This window comes from Nematolebias whitei, chromosome 17 (genome assembly GCF_014905685.2).
Source record: "Nematolebias whitei isolate Nwh7 chromosome 17, NemWhi1, whole genome shotgun sequence".
Taxonomy (NCBI): Eukaryota; Metazoa; Chordata; class Actinopteri; order Cyprinodontiformes; family Rivulidae; genus Nematolebias; species Nematolebias whitei.
This window is the reverse complement of record NC_056514.1, coordinates 16,181,374-16,201,737: the sequence shown is the minus strand read 5'-3', so window position 1 is coordinate 16,201,737 and position 20,364 is coordinate 16,181,374. Positions and strand designations below refer to the sequence as shown.

The 20,364-nt window shown below is 41.7% G+C and overlaps 1 protein-coding gene across 1 annotated transcript in view; it reads left to right on the top strand.

Moving 5' to 3' along the window:
* spata20 (spermatogenesis associated 20) overlaps positions 1–20,364 on the top strand; it is a 150,072-nt gene that overhangs the window by 87,142 nt on the left and 42,566 nt on the right. Inside the window, exons 13-14 of the mRNA XM_037691269.1 lie at positions 2,308–2,516; positions 17,335–17,534. Coding sequence (XP_037547197.1) covers positions 2,308–2,516; positions 17,335–17,534 — 409 coding nt within the window. The remainder of the gene's footprint in view (positions 1–2,307; positions 2,517–17,334; positions 17,535–20,364) is intronic.

Below are 20,364 nucleotides of genomic sequence, written 5' to 3'. Positions count from 1 at the left end.
CCACTGTCCCTCCTCTGGACATGTCCAAACCACTGTCCCTCCTCTGGGCATGTCCAAACCACTGTCCCTCCTCTGGACATGTCCAAACTACTGTCCCTCCTCTGGATTAGACCAAAGCACTGTCCCTCCTCTAGAAACTACTGTCCCTCCTCTGGACATGTCCAAACTACTGTCCCTTCTCTGAACAAGACCAAACCACTGTCCCTCCTCTGAACAAGACCAAACCACTGTCCCTCCTCTGGACATGTTCAAACCATCTCAGTCTGGTCTCTCTAACTTTATCTCACAGTTCTTTAACCTGTGATGGAGGCACTGCCTCACCTGTCATCATGACAAGAAAAATACTGACGATAAGAGAAAATTAATTTGACTAACTCTTCTATAAAACTGTTTTCTGAATCATTTCAACACTTCAATGGTCAAAATCGTGGAATTTACACATTGCCTGTTCAAACAATGTGGGGTGAGGCAATGTAGTGCTCTGGTTCACCTCTGGGGGCACTGTGTTATATACATTAAATGACGTAGGTGGTTGGAGCATGCCCATTGCTGTCTCTCTTTATATCACCAATATACATGTTTGATTACACATGTGCTGCACATGTTGATGTTCAACAGTCTGTCTAATATGTTGAATGAATATTCTTTCTAATCAGTCATAACGCACGCTGAAAAACACACAAGAGGTGCGGCAGCATATACCTTGCCGCACCGATAGGGGGCAGTGCTGCCCCTTAGGGACAATGAAGCGGGTGCAGTCTCTGTGCGTCCTTCTGTTACACAGAGGGGCAGGGGTGAAGCAAATGGTACACTCATTTAAATTTGTTTAGACAAAATGGAAGATCATACCTCAAAACTAAAGGATTTTTCTAAATTAGATGAGTCATACACATAAAACAAATGGATTAAAACCATAACAATAAAATACATTAAGGATAAATGCAATGCTGTTTTTGACACAGCCAGAGTTTAGTTTGTTTTTAAACATATTGAATCTGGTTACAGACTTTAAATTGACAGGGAGTGAGTTCCAAATTGTGGATCCTCTCACAGAGAGAGCACTTTGAACAAAAGTGTTTCTACGAAAAGGAACCTTACAGTCGCCATTTAAAGCTGCTCTGGTAGATCTGCTGTAGCCCTGCAGTTTCTGTGTAATTGCTTAATGGTTTGGGTGCAAGTCCATTTAAGCATCTGAGGATCAATTTTAAAAAAAAAATTGGAATTTATAAAATTGGAAAATTCTAGAATTCCAAACTTAGCTAAAATATTACAGTGATGAAATCTGATTGGCTTTTGATATAAAACCTTCAAGGTCCAATTGTAGAGAATTTTCATTGGTTTAAGTGCAGTTTGGTGAGTCTGTGACCAGAGAGTAGCTCCATAAGACAAATGTGAAAAAATCATTGAGTTGAGGAACATCTCTGCACAATGATGTGTCAAACATGTTCTAATCATTTTAAAACAATGTATGTTGAAATATAAGCTTCTATTTTTGGTTCATATATGTGAGCATCCGATTCCAGACAGTCAGTGCCTCACCTGTCACAAAGCTCACCGCACGTCACTGACCCTGGACTCCAGTCCATCACAGGGACACGTAGAGACAAATGAGACAACCATTCACTCTCACTCACACCTAGGGACAATTTAGAGTCACCAATCAGCCTAACATACATGTTTTTGGTCTGTGGGAGGAAACTGGAGTACCCGGAGAAAATCCACGCAGCACGGTGAGAACATACAAACTCCACCCAGAAATGCTCCCGGGCCGGGATTTGATCCAAGGTAGCCTGTTCACCGAGAGGCAGCAGCTCTACCACTTGCGCCACTGTGCTTCCCTTTTTAATAATATTTTTTATTGTTAAAACGAAGGTTGAAGTCAATACAAAAAAGTACATCTTTAGTAAGTCTTTGAGCCAATCATGATTTGGTTTTTATCATTTTATTCACAGAAAAACTTTATTTCTATCAGTTAAACTTTATTTTTGACATTTTTCCTTTAATTTCAAAACTCAGAATCAACAACATCAACATTTTCTTTTATTTTGAGTAACTCTAATGATTCTTTATCATTTTGCATGACAAGCCAGCTCTGTTTAGATGCATTTCTTCAGGCCATTTGCACCTTTGAATCAGTTCTCCTGGATTTCTTTATTATTCTTGTCTGTAATCTTGGCCATTTTCTTTTCAGGCAGTATAAACAAACATCGATCTACACGTAAATAAATTAATGTGAAAATATGGAACTTGTTCACCAGTGGTAACCCAGCTCTCTTCCCACTTCTTCTTTCCCTCTGTGTTGCTCAGATCTCCACCTATCTCTGGCTTCCTGGATGACTTTGCCTTCATCGTTGGTGGCCTGCTGGATCTGTATGAGGCCACGCTGCAAACAGAATGGCTGCAGTGGGCGGAGGAGCTGCAGCTCCGGCAGGATGTGCTGTTTTGGGACGACCAGGGTGGAGGTTACTTCAGCTGCGATCCCAGCGACAGCACAGTTCTGCTGCAGCTGAAGGAAGGTGAGGAGAAAATACACACGTCATCAGGTTATCAGACGTCAATAAGAAAACACATTTTTGCAATTAAATAAATGAATAATAATAATTTAAAAAACTGAACTTAACACCCTATGTTTCAATTCAAACCTTTTAAATCGATTTAAGTAGTTTTCTGGGAATTCTTTCCACACAGCGCGCAGACATTTGTCTAAAAAAGAATAAGAAAATTCACAGATGGCCTGTCAGCGCTGCAGTTGTGTAATCCTGAGGCTGCAGGTTCAAATCCAGGTTATGTCAGGAAGGGCTAGGGCATCCTGCAAAAAAAAATATAAAAATAAATCCCCACAAAACTTTTTATGGAAGCTTGCTCACTCTGGTGACCCCCGACGAAGGGAGTAGTCGAAAGAGAAATAAATAGCATGAGAATGTTGGTAAGAAGAAACTTTAACAAGTTGTTTGCTGCAGTTCTCTGTGCGGTGAGCTGCTTCAGGAGTGCAGGAAAAGCTTGATGGACAGGCGTAGATTAAAGATCCAGCTGTGTTTTAACAACAGTGGGTAACTGAGATGGATTAATGAATAAAGGGGTGGAGGCCTGCAGACTCTGCAGAGGGTTTACTAACACATTAACACACTTTGACCACAGTGACTCGAGCAAACTGAACAGAAACGAACGCATGATTGAGCGTTATTTGAACAAAAGAGAGGTTAATGGACGTCTGTAGTCAATAACTTCATCATCTCTTCATCCATCAGGATTGTTTCTCCCCCGTCTTTATCTTTCACCGTATTGATCGAATCAAGCTTTAACGAGACGAGACTCTGCTGTAATATCCCTGCCAGTTTTATTCATGTGCTGCACTCAAACTTCTGGAGGTGAGGCGCTGATGGATGGATTGAGTTGAATAGATGGAAGATAAAAGACGGGAACAGGAATATTGACCCCCCCCACCCCATCAACTCTGAGGACTGTGTAACCGTCTGCCACTCAAGATCAAGCTCTCCTTATGCAGCGAAAGCAATCTGAGAGTGATGGCCTGACACGCGAGCTGCTTTGATCAGAAAACCTGTCGAACTCTCTCTCAGTCCATCTGCTTCTGACAGACTGGATCAGCTCCACAAAGTACCGTGAGGGCCTGAAACGTCTTCACTCTGCTGCTGTCTCATCTCACTTGTTATTTTTTTCTCATAAAACTTGAAGTTGAGGAGGACCGCAGTAGCTCGGTGGTTAGTGCCGCGGTCTCTTAATCCTGAGGCTCCAGGTTTAAGTCCAAGTTACGTCAGGAAGAGTAAGTCGTCCAAAACAAATGGCAAATCTTTCATGAGAGTTCACTTGCAACCCCAAAGAAAAGACTAAACAAAACTTAATGTTGAGGTGAGGTAAAAATATATTAAAACATGGATAACAATTGCACAAATACATTATAATTAGAAGAGTTGGCCTTTCTTCCTATTCATGTTGGCTTTCGATCATGAAAGTATGAAAATAAATCATCTCAAAAGTTGTCACACAAGCATACAACAAAATTTACAAATGTTTATTAGATGAGTACATGTACACATTTCAAATTGCATATTTATTTTCTTTAGTAATGTTGCAATATTATGTGGAAATGGTGGACAGTGGTTTTAAATCACATGACAGATTGTGGTAGATTATAGTGAAAAATAAGAGTTTTTCTATTGCAAAACATCGTGTGAAAAATCCACCTCATCATTGGGGTACAGTAGTCCCTCGCTACTTCGCGGTTTATTTTTCGCGGACTCGCTCTATTGCGATTTTTCAAAATAAGAATAGACATGACACACAATTGGCTGATTGATGGATGATCCGCAAGATCTGCATGGAATTTTGATTAAAAATTAATTATTTTAATTATTTAGCACCAGTGTGCAGCCCACAGCTGTGGGAGAAGCTTCCTGATCAGCTGATCTCGTGCATAGCGGAGAAGTGGGCGTGGCCAAGAGTGCAGCCAGAGGCAGAGAGCACAGATCTTGACAATCTGTGCTCATTTAGAGATTAGAAAGATTGTTTAGAATATTGCAAGAGAAATTACTTACCAAGAAGTAATATTTCATGGTAAATGTGTGAGTGTGGAGGGGGGTGAATGTATTTTTTAAATGTGAGGGGGACATGGCCCCATCACATATAATTAATGTGATGCCTATGGTGCAGAGAAGGGATAATGGACATATTGAACAAAGGATCTTGAATATAGAGTCACCAGAGGGAAGGAAAGAAGAAAGACAAGAAGAAAAACTTCATGAGTGTAATGAAGGAGGACATGCAGGCAGCTGCTGTGACAGAGGAGGATGCTGGATAAGGTGAGATGGGGGCAAACATTAAACTGTGGCATCCACTAAAGGGAGCAGCGGAAAGGTTAAGAAAATGGTAACTTTTTATGTAATGTTACAAAAGAGGCTTTGGTGTGCGCTCTGTATATATTTAAGGAAGTCTGATAACTTTTCCTGTTCCTAGTTTTTGTTTGTTTTGCTTAAAAGTTGTCAAGTTGAATGTGTTTCCATTAAACCATGGAAAAAAGGAAAACTGACACTAAGCACACTTTCAGCTAATAGAGGTTGACACACACAGTTTGATGTTTGTAACAAATAGCTCAATCTAAGTAGTTCAAGCAGGTGTGAGATGCCATCGACAGGCGAGTTATTGCTGCTGAGAACAGATGAAATATGACGGCTTTGTACACTTGTGAACTTGTGTTCACGTGTACGACTTGTAGTCTCTGCATCTGCGTATGTTTATCACAGCTGACATGCAAGAGGTTTCTTATCTGAAGGGACATCATGGTGATGTACTGGGCAGGGTTGAAGCCCATTAGTGACATTCTAGCCGCTGCAGTGTGGATGCCTGTCCCAGCAGTGTAGCCTGTCACGGTGAGAGATTATCTCACCATACTGCCACTCTGCATAGCACAACAGACTCCCCTGTGTGCTTGTGGTAGAAGAGGAAGCTTGAAATCATGCACACAGTCTGTCCTGCTTTTCGTCCTAGTCTTTTTATTTTGGTGCAGTTGTTTCTCTTGGGAAATGGCTGCATTTTCAGATCAACTCCCGTTTGAATCGCTCATTGCTTTTATATTTTTAGTTCAACAGGATTATGAACATAAAAGTGTTTAAATTAACATTCCCTTGATGAAAAGAATGATACCTTTAATGACAGCCTTGTTGCACGATTCTCCTCGATTGCAGGCGATCAGTGCAATCGAGGGATTTCTGCAACTCACCTGTCCACAGATAGATTGCCTCAGTCCTCCTGAGGAAACTGCTCCAGCTGTCTCAGGTTAGAAAGTTTCCTTCTCCAGCTCCTGTTTCAGCACCTTCCACATATTTTCCATAATATTTAGATTATGGCTCAGAAAGCCATTTCAGAATAATGGATATTGAGCATGCATCAGGACATTTCAGAATATGTTCTTAGATATTTTTGGTGATTTAGCTGTGTATTTTTCATCAATTAATCAATCAACTTTTTGGACCATAACATATTATGAAATGGAGACTTGTCTTTGATTGCTTGCTCACAAATATAGCAAATAACCAATTAAACGAGTAATAAAAAAAACTAAAAACATCGTTAAAGCATTTCTACAGCAATAACAAAAGCACTAGGGTAAATCTATGATCAATCATAAAAACATCACAGTGGGCCATGGTTATCATTTGATATAAGAATAACTTTACAACAGAACCCTGTTCAGGGTGAAAATAGCAAAAGGAACAAATGGTTTTCTGTTTCTGTTCTTTGTTAGTGGGACCGTCATTCTCTTGTGAGATGACAGCAACTTGAATGATAGTTGCAGGGTTGGGTTATTGAAAACCTAGATTGTATTATTGTACAGAAACTGATTATGCAGGGCAGCACGGTGGCACAGATGGTAGAGCTTCTGTCTCTTAGTGAGAAGGTCACTGGATCAAATCCAGACCAGGACTTTTCTGTGTGGAGTTTGCATGTCATCTCCGTGGTGCGTGGGTTTTGTCTGGGTACTCTGGTTTCCTCCCACAGACCAAAAACATGCATGTTAGACTGATTGGTAACTCTAAATTGTCCCTAGGTGTGAGTGCGAGTGAGTGGTTGTCTCGTTTTTCTCTATGTGTCCCTGTGATGGACTGGATACTGTCCAGGGTGTCACCCTCTTCTCGCACAGTGACTGCTGGACATGGGTAACAGTGACCCGTGATCCAAAAAGGAAGAAGCGGGTAAAGATAATGGATGGATGGATGGATGGATGGATGGATGGATGGATGGATGGATGGATGGAAGGATGGATGGATGGATGGAAGGATGGATGCTTTTTCAGTTTGTCACATTTGCTGATCAGAAAATAATTTACCAGCCTGTTTGATCACCTGCTGCAACTTGTTCCTGTCTCTGGTTAGGAGACAGTTAATAAGAGTTATATTAAAGGATTTAACACTTTTAAGAAGTGACCTGTATTTCAATTGCAGGGTGTTTCCTGATATTAAAGCTCCTTAGCTCATGTAGTACAAACCGGATTCCAAAAAAGTTGGGACACTAAACGAATTGTGAATAAAAACTGAATGCAATGATGTGGAGGTGCCAACATCTAATATTTTATTCAGAATAGAACACAAATCACAGATCAAAAGTTTAAACTGAGAGAATGTATCATTTTAAGGGAAAAATCTGTTGTTTCCAAATTTCATGGCGTCAACAAATCCCAAAAAAGTTGGGACAAGTCCATTTTTACCACTGTGTGGCATCCCCCCTTCTTCTTACAACACTCAACAGACGTCTGGGGACAGAGGAGACCAGTTTCTCAAGTTTAGAAATAGGAATGCTCTCCCATTCATGTCTAATACAGGCCTCTAACTGTTCAATCATCTTGGGCCTTCTTTGTCGCACCTTCCTCTTTATGATGCGCCAAATGTTCTCTATAGGTGAAAGATCTGGACTGCAGGCTGGCCATTTCAGTACCCGGATCCTTCTCCTACGTAGCCATGATGTTGTGATTGCTGCAGAATGTGGTCTGGCATTATCGTGTTGAAAAATGCAGGGTCTTCCCTGAAAGAGATGATGTCTAGATGGGAGCATATGTTGTTCTAGAACCTGAACATAGTTCTCTGCATTAATGGTGCCTTTCCAGACATGCAAGCTGCCCATACCACAAGCGCTCATGCAACCCCATACCATCAGTGATGCAGGCTTCTGAACGGAGCGTTGATAACAACTTGGGCTATCCTTGTCCTCACTGGTCCGGATGACATGGCATTATTCACAATTTGTTTAGTGTCCCAACTTTTTTGGAATCCGATTTGTAGAATCCGATCAGGGTACAATTAAATCTTGACTATCACAACATTAAACACATAGATAAACATAAACATAATAACACTAAACAAATTGTGAATAAAAACTGAATGCAATGATGTGGAGATGGCAAATGTCAATATTTTATTCGTAATATAACATAGATGACAGATTGCTAAAACACGTTCTCCTAGATCCTTTGCGGTTTGTCAGTATGCATTTAGGTATTATCCATTTTCTCTTTTTTGTGATTTGGTGTCCTTCTTGGTCGTCTTTCATCAAGTCCACTTTGGTTCAAACAGTGATGTACGTAGTGATCTGGCAAAACTCAAAACAATGACCATCCATCCATCCATTATCTTTTACCCGCTTCTTCCATTTTGGGGTCACAGGGGTCACTGGTGCCCATGTCCAGCAATCACTGTGTGAGGGGCGGGGTACACCCTGGACAGGTCGCAAGTCCATCACAGGGACACATAGAGACAAACGAGACAAACAACCATTCACTCACTCACTCACAGCTAGGGACACTTTAGAGTTACCAATCAGCCTAACATGCATGTTTTTGGTCTGTGGGAGGAAACTGGAGTATCTGCAGAAAGCACACATGTGCCGGGAGAGAACATGCAAACTCCACCCAGAAAGATCCCCGGACTGGGATTTGAACCAAGGACCTGCGCGCTGAGAGGCAGCAGCTCTACCAGTTGTGCCACCGTGCTGCCCACAACAATGACCTATAATCATTAATATCTTTTTTCTTTTTATTACTTTTTCTCAGTTTCAAGCTATTTCCGTGACTATTGTGAGGTTTTGTTTCTTTTATTGAGTACAATTCAATTCAGTTTATTTATATAGCGCCAAATCACAACAAAGTTGAAGAGAAACCTCCAGCAGAGCCAGGCTCAGGACAAGCGGCCATCTGCTTTGACCGGCTGGTTGAGAGGACAGGAAGGAGAGACAGACGAACATAGAATGGTAGGTCCAGGAGAGTACAGAGAGTACAAATCCATTTGTTTAAAGTTGTGTGTGAGTTTCTACAATGCCTATTTAAACGCCCGTCAGTTGGTGGACATATTATGGTACAGTCTCCCATCAGTTTATCCTTATGTCCATCCATAAACTTCTTCTTGTCCCACACAAAACTTCTGATTCGCTCAAGATAATTTAGCAAAACTTCATACACATATGTATGATCCCTGTGTTGCTTACGCTTTTCCTCACCTGGTGTCAAGGTCAAAGTCACAAATCAAGGTCTTTGCTTGTCCTGGACATAACCTCTTATCCATTCAAGATAATTTAACAAAACTTCACACACATTTGTACCACCACTGGACAGTGTGTCCCATAATCTTTTCATCGCCCCAGCTTCAAGACCAAGGCCACAATTTAAGTTCAAAGGTTATTCAAGGTCTTTGCTTGTCTGGGCTATTGCTATAGATTGCTGTAATGCTTTAATAGTTTGTCGACAAGTGCATAATGTGGTGTATATTGTACTTTTGTTACAGGTGTGTGACTTCTTGGCATGTTCGTCTTGGCATCATTTTTTTCACATCTCTGTGTATAAGAAAGTTTATGACCTCCTTCCATTGAGCTCCTTTAGAGGAAAATAAGTGACATGTGGGAAGCGACAGACTCCTTGCTGTACCGAAGTGTGTGTACACGTGTATGTACACGTGTATGTACAATAAAACATGCTCACCATTGTTTTGTTTTTTTTGTTTTGTTTTCAGGAGCTAAAGCACACTGCCAGGTAGAATCAAATTATTTCTGCAACTCGGTCAAACATGGCTGTAAACGTGTCTTTGTGATTGTTAATTCATGCTGAATCTGCATTACACAAGATAGTTTATGTGGCTTTGTGTGAATAATTCTATTGGGTTAATGTTGCCAGTTCTTGGCAGAGTAAAGAGCTTTTATGTAAAAATGGGATGAAGCCTGTTTTTCTCACTGACACTCAGAACCAAACACATCTGAACATTGCTTCAAAGCAAACGTGTGGAGAGGTCATAGAGTCATTTGAAGATTACCTCTAGGCTCTCACTGGACACCGATAAAAGATAAGGACCAATCACTTAACAAAGCTAAGCGATGAGATCATCCTTCAGTGCCAGTACATCACATCACACAATAACTCTGGGATGTTTGTATGCTGGGGGAGACAATAAGGCATCTGACATTTAGAGGAGACACATTCTGCCCTTTTATTACAAACTGACATGATATCATGAAGTCCTAATAAAGTATCCCTGACATTTTTTAGACAACACACATCAGAATTACTATGAATCACTCCAATGAAGTTTGTTTTTAGACATGTTTTATTTGCAGATAATTTTAGGGGTGTCATTACAGTGGATTGCAAACGTATTCAACTTCCTCGTAGTCTGTTTTGTTGCTTTATAGCCTGAAATACATTTTGATTTTTAATGAATAATAATACTTTATTTACAAAGCCTTTTAAAACAACCACAGCTGCCACAAAGTGCTGTACATATAAAATTAAGAACATTTAAACACATAAAACAGTTTTTAAAACATTAAGATCAATAAGAACAATAAAAAATTAATAAAAACGGTGCAGAGCAAAATTCAGTCTGTGCTAAAAGCCAGGGAGTAAAAATGTGTTTTTAAAGAGTTTTAAAACGGGACAGTGAAGGAGCTCGTCTGATAGGAAGAGGAAGATCGTTCCACAGTCTGGGAGCAGCAACAGAAAAAGCTCTGTCCCCTCTGAGCCTCCGTTTGGACCTCGGCACCTCCAGGAGCAGCTGATCAGCTGATCTGAGGCACCGAGCAGGAGAGTATGGGTGAAGCAGCTCAGAGAGGTAGGATGGAGCAAGACCATTTAAACTTTTAAAAACAAATAAAATAATCTTAAAATGAACTCTAAAATGAACAGGCAGCCAGTGGAGTGAAGCCAGAGTGGGAGTGATGTGCTCCCTCTTTTGAACTCAAGTTAGAAGCCGAGCAGCATCGTTCTGAACCAACTGGAGTCGTCTGAGGGAGGACTGGCTGACTCCAAAGTAAAGAGTGTTGCAGTAATCCAGCCGAGAGGTGATGAAGGCATGGATTACTGTTTCCAGCTGCTGTTTTGTGAGGATGGATTTTACCTTAGCCAGCTGTCTGAGGTGATAAAAACTGGTCTTGACCACCGCTCCAATCTGGGAATCTAATTTAAAATCACTGTCCATTTTAAAACCCAAGTTAGAAACAGTTTTCTTTACATGTGGTGCCAGAAGGCCCAGATCAACAGGGCAAGGTTCACAAGAGCCACTAGGACCAAACACCATCACTTCTGTTTTCATTGAAATTTAAGAAGTTTGAAGACATCCAGGCTTTGATGTCTTCAAGACACAACAGAAGTGGCCTGATTGAGGGGGCATCTTTCTTTTTTAATGGCATATAGATCTATCATCAGCGTAACAATGAAAAAATGTGATGATAATGTGAAAAAAATCAGAATACTGACGTACAGAGAAAAACATGGAGCTCAGTGTTCCTTGTCCAGATGTTGGTTACCGTGGCCCCAACTTACCGGGGCTCAGGCCTGGGGAAGAAGCTAGTAGACGAGCATCTGGTGACTGGGCCTCTACCCATCGAGGCCCGGTTGAGTTCAGCCAATCACATGGGTTTGACTTTTTGTGGACCACCTGCAGTAAGGACCATGTGAGTTTGGTTCATAATTCCATGGACATTATTAGAACTCTGACCTTGGCTTATAAAAGGTGGCACTTGGGAAATGTGACCTCTCTGGTGGGGAGTGAGTCTGAGCTTGTGGGTAAGGTTGAAAGGTGCCAACTAGGTATAGTTGGGCTCACCTAGATGCACTCTCTGGATTTGCCCAGAGTTTTGCCTTCTTTTTTCTTTCTCCCTTGTCCTGTCCGGCATTGTGACACTTAGAATTATTGTCTGAGTGTCAAAGTGATGCCCAACAGATTTACTTTCACAAGCCGAGCATTATGGCTGGCCTTAATGCTCCACTTGATATGAAAATTAAATTTTATTAGAATTTGCTATGGGCTTGTTTCAGATGTAATGGACATGGGGATGAAAAACAAAGAAGATGACAAAGCAGAAAAGTGAGAGAAGGGTTAAAAGGTAAATAATGAGATAGGAATAGAGGAGAGAGAGAGGTATAAAGAGAACACAAATCAACATCATTGAAGTCTGCCTCTAGACCTGCGGGAAAAAAAAAAGACAAAACCGATAAACCACAACAACACACATATATAATGATGTAGTGAACTAGGCCTCCGATCAAAACCTGCCTCTGAAGACCTTCATGGGACAGGAACTGTTATTTCATTGATTTGAATCCAGAAATACAAATTAGCTCATCCAGAGACTTTCTAATTGTATCCTGAACTAATCAATTGAAAGAACACTCTCTTTTTTATATTATCATTACTATTTTACAATATCTTGATAATCAAAAGTGTGTTTAGTTCATACCATTTTTAAATTTTGAAGTGAACCACTCATTTTAAATCGACTGTGAAACAGTATTAATGATTTTTTAATCCTCATTCAAATTAGAAATCAAGTTAAATGCCTATTTTACAAAGTAATTATGCATTTTTTGATCTTCTGTCTGAAATGAGAAGGAGTGATGTCGGTCAAAAGTCGGAGACAGTCAAGAAACAAGTTGTTGGAACAAGCTGTCGTGTTTTTAAAGCTCTCAGACAGTAAACAAGAGAACTGGCACCTGCAGTTTTCTCACTTTGCCCAAACATTTCTCTGTCTATTCCTAAACACTTCTGCTGTTTTCTCGACTTGTAAAAACCCTTTGACGTCACTAAAACCACACCCCTGTTGGTTCCTTCAACCAATCAGGACTTACTAAAAGTGACCGGAAGCAGAACTCTTTAAAAGTCGACACTTCCTGGAACTGTTAGTCCCTCTTAGTCCCTCTTAGTTCAGTTAGTTCTTCTGGTTCTGATGGAGTTCGGCTGGAGTTCCTCAGAGTTCTTCTGAAGTTCTTCTGAGTCTCTTGGAGTACTGTGGAGTAGTTCTGGAGTTTTTCCACTGCTGAGTGGAACTTCGGACTCAGTTTTCCAGGCTGATGGAGTCATCCATCTCTGCAGGAGCCACGACGCCTCGCTGTGGCTCCACCCGGCGAATGCCCTATAACTGCTGAGGAAGTTTGTTCTGTGGAACGGATTATCTCACGACTTCTGCCGAGTCGCAGCCACCCTGAGGAGACGCTGAAAGGTAGCGTGCCAGGGACCTCTTGACCGCAGCTGACCCATTCTCCGCAAAAGTAAAGAGTCGTCACTGGCTTCACTACAAGTGTACCACGGCGAGCTGCGTTTGAAAGGAGTGTGATGACTGTGAAGATGTATGTCTGTAGACCAGAACAACACGCTGGATGAGCTAATTTGTATTTCTGGATTCAAATCAATGAAATAACAGTTCCTGTCCCATGAAGGTCTTCAGAGGCAGGTTTTGATCGGAGGCCTAGTTCACTACAGTGATACTTGTAACATCATTAGAAAGTATTTTATACAGTACATGGTAATACAAGATATATTTGATGGCCACCACAACCCAACTGAGTGTATATCTGATAAACACCTGAATCTGAACACCTGTGTGAGCATGCTTATCACTATAAGGTTTCTCCATAAAAATGTTCAATAGTGGATGTGGGGACCCACAGACCCATCCCCACAGGACATGATGGTAACACAGGGAAAACCAGAACCACAGATACACAGCAGCCCCCAAGCCCTGAACTCCAGGAGTCCCCCAACAGGGACACACACACACCCCAGAGAGAGAAGCAAAGGGAAGCCCTGGGCGATCCCCAGCCACCACAATTCAGAAATCCCAGGAGGCTGCAGCGATGAGTCCACAGGCCCCGCCGGCAACCCGCCCCTCCAGAGTAGATCCGGCCATCAACACCGAGACCTGAGTCCCGAGGTCATACCACCCCACAACAGAGGCCCGGCAGAGCCAGGGCACCCAGGCCCCGGCAGGCAGCCACCAGGGCGTGCCTGCACACACCCCACTACCCAGCCCCAGCTGCTGAGAGCCACCAATGCACCGGCAGCAGGGGGTCCACCACTGGAGGGGAGTACAACACACCGGGGGGGCAAAATTCATCCAAGAGAGGGGACCACCCAAAACCCAACCTGAGACATAAACAGGCACACAGAGACAGCCCAATGGACCCTCCATCGGGCTGTCCATGTGCCCCACCAACCCGACAGTGACCGCAAGCCAGCCCAGGCCGGGGGCCAGAGCAGCAGGGAACAACAGCCAAGGAAGGCCGGCCCAGCGCACCAATGCTTACCTACAGCCCCACACCACAGACCCAGAGAGGCCCCGGCATGCCACCCATGCCCCCCCCCCCCCCCCCATACACACAGCACCTCCCACCGCGAATGTCACATCAGGCCGAACAGCACCCCGTCAAAGTGAAGCCACGCCCCCAACCGTTGGGCAGTGGAAGGAATACTTCTTCTCAAGCCTTCTTAATCCCACCAGCACGTCTTACACTAGGAAAGATGAATTGGGAGACTAAGGGGTTGATCCCTCCATAACCAAGGCTGAGGTTTCCATAACCAAGGCAGAGGTTGCCAATGTAGTTGAAAATCTCTACGGCAGCAGGGCTCCAGGGGTGGGTGAAATTTGCCCTGAGCTCCTCAAGACTCTGTGTGTTGTTGGTTGACACTCTTTTGCAACATTGTATGGACATCAGGAGGAATGCCACTGGATTGGTGTGATGGTTCCCCTCTCCAAAAAGGGGAACAGGAGTGTGTATTTCAATTACATGTGCATAAAACTCCTTAACCTCCCTGGTAATGTCTATTCATTGAGGCTGGAGAAGAAAGTTTGATTGATGGTCAAACCTCAGATTCAGGAAGAACAATGCCTGTTCCATCCCAGTCGCTGAACATTAGACCAATTCTTTACTCTCACTAGTGTCCTCAAGAGGGCATGTGAGTTTACCCAGTCTACATGTGTTTTGTGGACTTGGAAAAGGTATTTGGTCCCATGGTCTTCAGTCGGAAAATGGTGGATTGCCTCTCTGGGTTGGGAGTAAGGCACTGCCTCAAGTGGAGGAGTTCAAGTATCTCAGGGTTTTATTTTGTTAAATACTTGTGGCTACACTACTTTTCAGTTTTATATTCTTTAGAATTACTTCAATCTGATTTCCCCCTCTTTAACTTAATGTATCTGAAGTATTTTTCTAGTGTTGTTACTTGTAATCAAATTTAAAAAATCCAATTCCAGATTTATTATAAAGATACTAAAAAAAATTAAATCCCCATAAGTTTTTTCCTTCCTTTCCACATCTTCCTTTTCTTTTCAGGTTGTGTTTCTTCAACTTTGAGGAGAACCTTTAGTAATCTGACAATTCACAACAGATTCCCTCAACAGATCAAGTTCAGACTTATTCTCTGCTACTTTTTTAATCCACAAATGCTTGACTAAGCATGCTGCTGGGTAGAAATTAAGGCGCTATTCTCAAAAAGTAAAAAAAAAAAAAGTTCATAACTTTTCTGAAAGTCAAAGTGTTGGCTTCAGAGTTTGTACCGTGCAATCAAAAAAAAAAGATCTGTGTTTGGCCACACGTGGCGCATTGGGCAGCTATTTACACAACCAGTTAGCAGCTAGGGAATAGGTGTCTTGCTCAAGGACACTGTAACTTATGAGAATGGCAGATAATCTATCCTGCAACTTTCCGGTCCTAAGGCATCTTCCCTACCACTGCACTACAGATACCACAACAAAAGACTTGGCAATTGTTTTACACTGGATGCCATTTCTGCCACAACCTGGGCTCAAACCTGCAACCCAAGGATTACAAGACTGCAACACTGACCACTGAGCAACCAAAGCCCCTAGTGTTTGAACCAACATATTCTCACTCCCTACTCGTCATATATTGATGCGCGCGGTCAGGTTCCCTCTGCGTTACATTCTTGACACGTCCCCTTCTCATCATTAATTGACGTGCGGGGTGCTGTCATTGAATGTTATGCCGTGATCTTCTCTTCCGGTTTGGAAAGTGAAGCACTTTCATATCCGTTTATTTTTTAACAGCAGGATGGATTTTCTGTCATAAATTAAAAAAAAGAAGGACGGATCCCACCTGATAAAAATCCAATAAGAAGTAAAAGCTGACGTCATCGTCTCTGACAGATTTTTGTACTACAAAACACCCCGCACGTCAATTAATGATGAGAAGGGGCTACCCGACGCATCAAGAATGTAACACAGGGGGAACCTGACCGCGCACGTCAATATATGATGAGTAGGGGGTGAGAATGTGTTTGAACAGCCGCACCTCAAAAGATACGAACTATTGCTTTAAGTGCCTAACAAGAAATCTGAAAAACTAGTGAGTCTAAAGAGCTTCAAAAGCCTGACAAACTATTGATCAAGAAAATATCCTGATGCTGCTCAATAATCCAGATATATAAATCTAACAAGGTTAAGTCAGGTCCTCTGGATGGATTAGTATACAGTATATTGATCCAGACCACGTTAAAATACTAAAGTCTGTTTTTATAAGCAACATGTATAATAAGCAAGACTTTGCATGACTGTATATCAATATATTTCACTTTTTTCACGTCAAATATGTCTTCTAAGGGTTTTTATATGTCTTTATTATTTATCATTTGTTGAAAGATGATTGATTTTAACAATGAACTTTAAAAAATGCATTTCCTGCAAAAATGCAGTGTGAATGCTTACTGCTGAAAAACTTGCTGAAAAACAGCTTAAATTACCAGAAGGAAGTGGAGAGACCACAACTGTGGCCAATTAGGCTGAAAGAAGTTGAAATGAGCACAAAAAAGTGGAATTTTTTAAATGCAGAAATGTGCAAAAAAAACAGTTGAATACTAGCTAAAAAAAAGCAAAAAGAAGCTTGAATTAGCAGAAGGAAGTGGAGAGAGTACATTTTTGCTGAATTAGGCTGAAAAAAGTTTAAATGAGTGAAAAAAATGTGGAATTAGCTAAAAAGATTAACTAGCATAAAAACTGCTAAATAGTAATAATAGCAATAAATAGCAGAAAAAGCTAAAACTTGCATAAATAAGCTGATAGGAGCACAACAAGCTGAAATTAGCAGAAATAAGTTAGAAAAAGCACAAAAATATTGTAGTTAGCAGAAAGAATCTAAAATGAGCACAAAAGAGCTGAAAGTAGCTGAAAGTAGCTGAAAGTAGCAGAAAAGTTTAAATTTGCAGAAGGAAGCTGAAAGAAGCTGAAGCAGAACAAAATATGAAAGGAGAAGTAAAAGATTGTAAACAGATCTAAAGATTTGAAGGATGTAAAATGAGCTCAATTCCTTTTCTATTAGGAAAAAATGGCAGAAAAGGCTAAATAGTTAAAAAAAAAAAAGGTAAAGCTGCACCAATACCAAAAGTCATGGTAGGATCGTCCTGAAAGAGTTGAACGTTTTGATTTATGATTTGTTGAAATAGCTGGAAAACTATGGCACGAGAAAGATGCTGAAAAACATATCAAAGAAAAATGGATCACAATACAGTGAATGCTTCATAAACATTCACACCTTTCATGTTTCTTTTTCTTCGACAGATCAAGATGGCGCTGAGCCCAGTGCTAACTCTGTGTCAGCTTTCAATCTTCTGCGTTTGTCCAGCTACACTGGAAAACAGGAGTGGCTGCAGAAGTCCCAGCAGCTGCTGACAGCGTTTTCTGACCGGCTGACCAGGGTTCCCATAGCCCTGCCTGAGATGGTCCGGGCTCTCATGGCTCAACACCACACACTCCAACAAGTAATGAAGCTGCTGCACACAACTAACGGCTGCATAAAAATATTAATTCTGTTCATTGTATTATAACAAAAGCTTGTGGTGGATCTATTTCCCTGTTTTAGCTGTACTTCATTGTCATAGCAGACCTCTCTACTGTAGCAGAAACATCTGTTTTTAATCTTGTCTGTCGTGAGGTCTAAACGACAGCTCAGCTCAGGGAGCGGGTTTGTTTACCTGAGAGTCTGCTGAAACTCATTTCCATGTCCAGCTACTGAAACCAGCAGACACTTCTGCTGGCATGACAAATGCCGTGAGCACAACAGACCTACATAGCTTTTACTGATTCACAGAAACGGAACAAAACAAAACAAGGATGAATAAGAAGCTGTTTTTCATTCATTCAACCTTTATTTAGACAGCTTAATCCCATTGAGCCTCGAGGACTCATTTACAAGAGAGACCTGATTAAATAAAATTATTAAATTAAATTAAACTGTTTAAACAATGAATGTGCACATTTTGTTTCTGCTGGAATATTTCTGTTCAGTAACAGCACAGAAAAATACAAAAGTTTTGAACAGCTAAATTTTGGGATGAAAAAACTACAACACAGATTCACAGATTCTTTAAATCACTTCTTGGTCTGCTGCCTTCATATATCTCCTCCTACATGTCTCTGCGTGAGTGCAGCTACAGCGTGCGCTCTCAGGACATTATTACCTGCAGTGTTCCCTCAGTGCGGACTGAACTAAGCAAGAGGGCCTTCTACTCCGCTCCTGTTTTCTGGAATATCTTACAAAAAGACCTGAAGCTCTCGACCTTGACCTCTCTCAGTGGCTTTAAGAATCTGTTGGACTCCTGGCAAGGACCAACGCAGACATGTTCCTGTTTTTAGTTTTCTACATTCGCCTTATAATCTAGCTGTTTTTGTTATTTTTTTTGCCATCTTATTTGTAAAAAAAAAAAATCTGTATGCCTTTTTATAACCGTCTATTGTTGTTGCTGTTGTCCATTGTTTTCATCATTCTTTGTTGAAATCAGGTCTCTCTTGTAAAAGAGTCGAGGCTCAGTGGGATTTACCCGTCTAAATAAAGGTTGAATGAATGAAAATTCTGATCAAAACTTTTATGGACAGAATTTCTCGGTGCAGCAAGGAGCTGGAGGGAGTCCAGTTCGCTGGCCTCAGGATTCCATCTCTGCTCTTTGCAGATGATGTGGTCCTGATGATGTCACCGTGCCGTGATCTTCAGCTCTTACTGGAGCGGTTCGCAGCTGAGTGTGAAGCGGCTGGGATGAGAATCAGCTCCTCCAAATCTGAGGTCATGGTCCTCAACCAGAAAAGGATGAATTTATCTCTTCGGGGTCGAGGGTGAGGTTCTGCTTCAAGTGGAGGATTCAAGTATCTCTGGGTTTTGTTCCCAGTGGGGGAAGAATGGAGCGTGAGATTGACAGATGGATTAGTGCAGCGTCTGCAGTATTGTGGACTCTGTGCCAGTCCGTTGTGGTGAAGAGCAAGCTGTGCTGTAAATAGAAGATCTCTGTTTACCAGTCGGTCTACATTCCTACCCTCACCTATGATCATGAACTCTGGGTAGTGACTGAATAAGATCATGGATACAGGTGGTTGAAATTAGTTTTCTCTGCAGGGTAGCTGGACTCTCCCTTAGAGATAGGGTGAGAAGTTCAGTTATCAGGAGAAACTCGGAGTAGAACCGCTGCTCCTCCACATCAAGAGGAGCCAGTTGAGGTGGTTCAGGCATCTGGTAAGGATGCTTCCTGGGCACCTCCCTAGGGAGGTGCTTCTGGCATGTCTGACTGGGAGGAGACCCCTAGAAAGACCAAGGACATGCTGCAGAGACTATGTCTCTCGGTTGGCCTGTTAATGCCTTGAAGTCCTCCCAGAAGAGCTGGAAGAGGTGGCTGTGGAAAGAGATGTCTGGGCAACCCTGCTCACGCTGCTGCCACCAAGACTCGACTTCGGAACAATCGGAAGATGATGGATGGATGGATGGATGGAAAGATGGATAAAAAATGTAAAATCTTGTTGAAACCGTTTGAAAAATGCTTAAATTTGACATTTGACCAATATCAACTCCTCACAGATTCAGCTCACACGATGTGTGTGTTGTCTGACCATGTGCTGCATGCTCAGCTACCACCGTGTCTTCAGGAGGAAAATATCCCAACGTTTTTCTGTTTGAAGGAAAAAAGTTGACTCTCTTGACAACAGCCGATCACTTTCAAAGATAATGCTGTTAAACGTCAGGAAAAGCTGCATTCTGCTCAAATTTTGTGGTTGAAAGAATACCTTGTTAGGTTTGAAGATTCCAGAAAATGTGTACATTGGTTTTAATGAGACAGCAATTACTGCAGGTGTTACAATTATAAAACGCTGGACATTCTTTTATTTCATGTCTTTGACACATTAAATAATACAATGATGAGTTAAGACTGCCAGGAATAGTCAACTCTATATTTCTTATTGAAATATTTAACAGAAATTGTTGCTTAATTTGTCATTGCTTTATTTGTCATTGCTTAACTTGTAAACCAAAAGATGCCGGAATGCAAATAGTGTGTGTGTGTGTGTGTGTGTGTGGGGGGGGGGGGGGGGGTCATGTAGGTCCTTCCACATAAAATTTTGTATGACATAGATGCCAATTCCAGCATTCAGGTGTATTTTAATTGGTTGTTAAACATCTAAGTTTACATACGTTATAAACACTTGATTTAACAGTTAATTTTGAGCGCAACAAGAAGTAGCCTGACCAACAGCTCTCCTTGTGTGAATAGAGCACGCTCCACTTCTCTCATGCATTCTAACGCCCCCGCCCCCCATCTTTTTGACATT